The sequence below is a fragment of the Pteropus vampyrus genome, unplaced genomic scaffold (genome assembly GCF_000151845.1).
Source record: "Pteropus vampyrus isolate Shadow unplaced genomic scaffold, Pvam_2.0 Scaffold47, whole genome shotgun sequence".
In the NCBI taxonomy this organism is placed as follows: domain Eukaryota; kingdom Metazoa; phylum Chordata; class Mammalia; order Chiroptera; family Pteropodidae; genus Pteropus; species Pteropus vampyrus.
The window spans coordinates 2,147,250-2,151,710 of NW_011888828.1; the positions used below are offsets into that span (position 1 = coordinate 2,147,250).

A 4,461-nucleotide genomic window follows, 5' to 3' on the forward strand; every position below is an offset into this window, starting at 1 on the left:
TATTAAACTACATTACACAAAAGAACATATAAATGGACCTTTAAATACATTCAGTTCATCTTAAACAATTTTAGATAGAAACGTATGTACATTTCTCCATCATTCACTTAAATTATTTTTTCCAAGCTTACTACCGATAAAAGGTAATAGAATGATCACCTGCTAGCACAGATGCAAACACAGAAGTTGTCCACAGGGCTAAGAAAATAAAACACCACTTCTCAGGAAACTCAGTTTCTTAGATTTCAAAGCAACCACCATTTTGGAGGTGCTTTCTCCTGAGCAGGGTTTATGGGAGGCCTCTGCTGTAGAGATGCTGGGGGCTGGTTCTGAGGAGCTGATTCCAGGGCAGAGATGGGTGCCTGGTTGTTTGTGATGACTCAGACCCTTGGAGCTAGAAGGGCCTCTGGAGACCACCACCAAGGCCACGCCTCCACTTCTGCAGACTGGGAAAGAGGCTTAGGGAGAGGGTGTGAATTGCTGAAGTGATCTAGCATCAGCAGTGGAGCAGGGACTCGGACTCTGGTTCCTAGGGTCCCACCTAAGAGTCTCGACCCTGTCACTATCCTCAAATCCACAAATTTTCAACCTCTTTCATCCATTTCCCACCCACCCATGGGCTCTATGCTTTGAACGTTGTCTGCATGGTTAAATATATGACTTCTCAGGCTTTTTGAGATGGTGAAAAACAGCTCAGGACTCCCATTAACCATCTCTATGGAGCACCGGAAATACCTATTCGGGGCTATTTTTACAAGAGGTTTTGTGGTAAGGTGACTTAGTTCTTCAACCACCAAGTTTATCCTTTCAATTTAGCTGACTTATGGAAGTTGAATTTCCAATTAATTTGGACAGAAGGCAACATTGTGCAGGAGGGAGACTGTAATACATTTGTTGGATCTAAAATGAGGTTTCACTAATAAGTGACCAAAAGTGGAAAAAAAAAAAGGGGAGGAGGGCAATTTTTAAAAAACAAAAAAGCTCCAAGAATTCTCCCATTTCCCAATTAATCTCAGAGAGAAATAGTGAAGTGGGCACAGAGTAGAAGTCTGTTTTCCAAGCTCACTACCGAGAAAAGGTAATAGAACAATCACCCTTTCTTTTGACTGAAGCCTTTTCTTCAAAATTTTCCTGATAGAAATCCTTCTAAAAGTAATTTCATTTTTTTGGTCTGTTTTTAAAAACTCGACTTAGTTTTTGTCAGGATTTCAAAACCACTGCACCAAAGAACAGACGTCAACATTTCAAAGTATCATTGTCGAGAGAGATGAGACAGAGATAGAGAGACTCCAGGCTCCAGGCCACGTTAGAAAAGACGGAAGGGCTGGGAACAGGCAGAGAGAGAAGACAGAGGGAGAAGAATGGGAGGCAGAAGGGTTTTTCTCTTCCCTGTAACGAGCGTGATCACGAGTCATAGCAGCCTTCACTCCGTTTTATAACAGACACACAAATGGGAAACGCGGGACGGGAAAGGTGTGCTCAGCTGAACAGCCCCTGATGCCTTTCCATCAAGATGTGGCACTTCGAAATTCTGGAAGATCCAGCCTTCTCCCAGGGGCTTCCGCCAGTCTGCAGGGAGGCTCACCCTGCAACCGTGTGTCCCCTGTCCCCCCACGTCCTACGGCCCCCGGCGCCCGCCCTGCACACATAGGAGCACCAATTTCTGTCCACCAGGCTGACTTCCCTCCTGCTCACATGCAAACTCTCACCCAAAGTCACACAGGGAGAGGTGAGCGAGGCAGAAAGTCTTCAAGGACATGGTGCCAACCACAGTCCACCAAGGGCTAGTGAAGTCCAGTTGCCAGCAATGGACGGCGGGTGGGCAGGTAGAACCCTGAGGCCAGGGAATGCAAGAAGATAAAAATATCTGCACGTGAAGCGGTTTTCCTTCTGTCCGCCACCCCACCGGAGGCCTTCACTCGGCCGAAGGAACCAACTAAAACATTGAGATTTTATAATAAAAAAATAAGTCTTTGATATATAAAAACTGGCCAAAATTCCTTTTTACTCATCACGTAGGAATGTCATCTTTCACACCCGAGTCTGTCACGGGGTCTTTGTTTTGGGAGAGAGGGTTTGCTTGCACACACCTCCAGGGTGTGTATGGGAGGCGCCAGCCCATCACAGGTCAATGTGGACTGGACAGGGGAATCGGCATAGCAGGCTGCAGTCCACAGGCCTCTCAGACTGTACCTTCAATGACATGAGCTTGACGTGGAACAGACATTCAGTGTTGGCTTTTCACAGCGGTCAGTCCTCATGGCAACCCCAGGAGGTGAGAGAGGACAGGCAGCCATCACTTCCATAGGGGATTAAGGATTTTCCCGAGGGTGGTCCGACTGGAGTCTTTCAGTCTGACCGAGGCCCTTTCTCCAGTCCCTCTGCCTTTCAGAGGGGACTCTGTGTTGGCACCCGGGCCCTCAGGAGACTCTGGACACTTTTTGGGGGCCCGGGCACTGCCAGCCCGCCGAAGGGTGCCGCTGTCCTTGGGGACTGCATCCTCAGGGCCCCCCTTCACCCTTAGCTGCCTCTGAGAGGCTGCCCGAGTGAGGCTGGGGGCTTTGGTCACAGGAGGGCAATCTGTTCTCATGCACCGAGATGAGGAGGCCACTGTGTTTCGGGCAAAGCTTGGAACCTGGGGTGCGACACGGGGGACGCTGGGGGCCGGTGGGGGCTTGGGCTCTTCTTCAGGGCTCTGGGGGCCCTGGGAGTTGGAGCGGCAGAACTTATTTTCCTCGAGTTTCTGTCTGGGGACATTCCGGAGGGGCTTGGCACTGGGCTTCTTGAGGGAGCCCTTGTGCTGCAGGGCGGGCTCCTTCCCCGGCCGCGCGCTGCCAGAGCCGACCCTCGCTCGCGGCCTCTGCTCCTCGGTCACCGGGGCCACCGCCCCGGCCCCCCTCGAGGACCTCCCGGGAGATGTGTCCCAGGCACCCCTCACCGAGCTCCGGCGCGACCACGGCGCATCTTCGCCGCTGGGGGGGTCCCGAGGGGGCTGCTTCCAGCCGCCTGAGCCCCCTCTGCTGGCCCTGGAGATGGGCACCACTTTGCGCATGCTCTCGCTCTCCGAGGTGGTCAGGGTCCGCATGGGCTTAGGCACCGCCCCCTGGCCCCTTGGGACAGTCCCCGACTTGGGGGCCCCCTGGGATGCCTCTTTGAGGGAGCTTCTCTTTGGTGCTATCATATCCTTCCCTTTGGCAGGTCTGTCCCTGGAATGACCACCCTTGCAGCTGGGCCCGCTCTTCGTGGAGGCGGAAGCAGGGGCCTCCCCAGGGGAGCTGGAGGCAGGGTTAAAGGACACTTGGTTGCCGCCTGTCTCTCCAGCCCCAGAGGACACAGAGCCGTCCCCTTCGCCCCCTTCCCCTGTCTCCCCACCGCCAGGCCTGGAGTCAGTTCCCTCTGAACAGTCCAAGGTCAGCGAGCAGTCAGTGGTGTCGGAGATGTAGAACGGAGGCCCAGGATCTTTGTTCTCAGGGTCGCTGCTGGGCTCACCGGGGGCAGCCCCATCACTCTCCGGGACTGGGCTGAGACTCTCCTGGGCACCTCCATCCACAGGTGTCAGGCTGCCATTGCCAGGGCCAGTGCCAAGGGGCTGCAGGCTCCCATCCACCAGAGATGTCAGGTCCACTGGGCCAAAGTCATTCAGGGTCACCTGGGGTACCTCCTGAGGGCCCTTGCAACACTGGAGGTCGAACTGGGCCAGCCCAGTCACTAGCTCATGCTCCTTAATCCCCAGAGCCAACGGTGAGAGTGGAGGGGACCAGGCAGGCCCCAGGCCCACAGGCTCGCTGTTCCTCTTCCGGAGCATGCTGAGCCCGCTGCGCCGAGCTCGGAGCAAAACTGGGGCAGGTTCCTCGGGCTGTGGGGCTGGGAGCTGGCCCTGCCGAGCGGAGGGTGGGTCAGGGGTTCCCTCCTGGCCCTCAGAGGCCTGAGGTCTGTGTGTGTGGCTGCAGTCCTGGTCCCTTGGCTCTCCAGTCTCCATCCAAGCCACCGTGGCCCGGGCCTGCCGGGGGCTGCTCCAGGGCAAGCTGTTGAACTTGGGCTCCTCGGGGCTGCCGGTGGAACTCTCCAGGAAGGTCAGCAGCTCCCGGTCAGCGGAGGTGCCCAGGGAGAGGCGGGAGCGGCGTGTGTTGGGGGGTCGGTAGGAGGGGCTGATGGGCCTGGGGTGCAGGAAAGGGGGCAGATCCTCTGCGCCCTTCTTGGTCAGCAGCTCTACATCGTTCTCACTGCTGCTTCGGCCAAATCCCACAAGCTCCCCAGCCGCCCAGGACCGGCGTTTCTGCTCCAGCTCCTTCAGCCGCTGCAGCCGCCTCAGCTCCTGTACCTCCCGGTCGTGGTTGTCCTGAACGAGGGGTGAAGAGAAGCCCGAAGATGCATGAGACACGTGGTACCCCTGTGCAGTTCCAGAGCCATCTACCCTCAGATCCCACGTACATGCACGGAGGAGACACCTGGGTCATGAGC

At 55.7% G+C, this 4,461-nt stretch overlaps 1 protein-coding gene across 4 annotated transcripts in view; it reads right to left on the reverse strand.

Annotated features, from left to right (window-relative positions):
- Positions 1-691: 691 nt before the first annotated feature.
- The window catches only part of FHDC1 (FH2 domain containing 1), a 37,299-nt gene continuing 33,529 nt past the window's right edge, over positions 692-4,461 (reverse strand). For 2 of the 4 annotated variants that reach the window (XM_023530183.1, XM_011359367.2), the window contains exon 13: positions 692-3,148. In XM_023530183.1, coding sequence (XP_023385951.1) covers positions 2,297-3,148 — 852 coding nt within the window. In that variant the 3' untranslated portion in view covers positions 692-2,296. Of the gene's footprint in view, positions 4,340-4,461 lie in introns of all 4 variants that reach the window. The other 2 variants (XM_011359368.2, XM_011359366.2) reach the window with 2 other exon arrangements.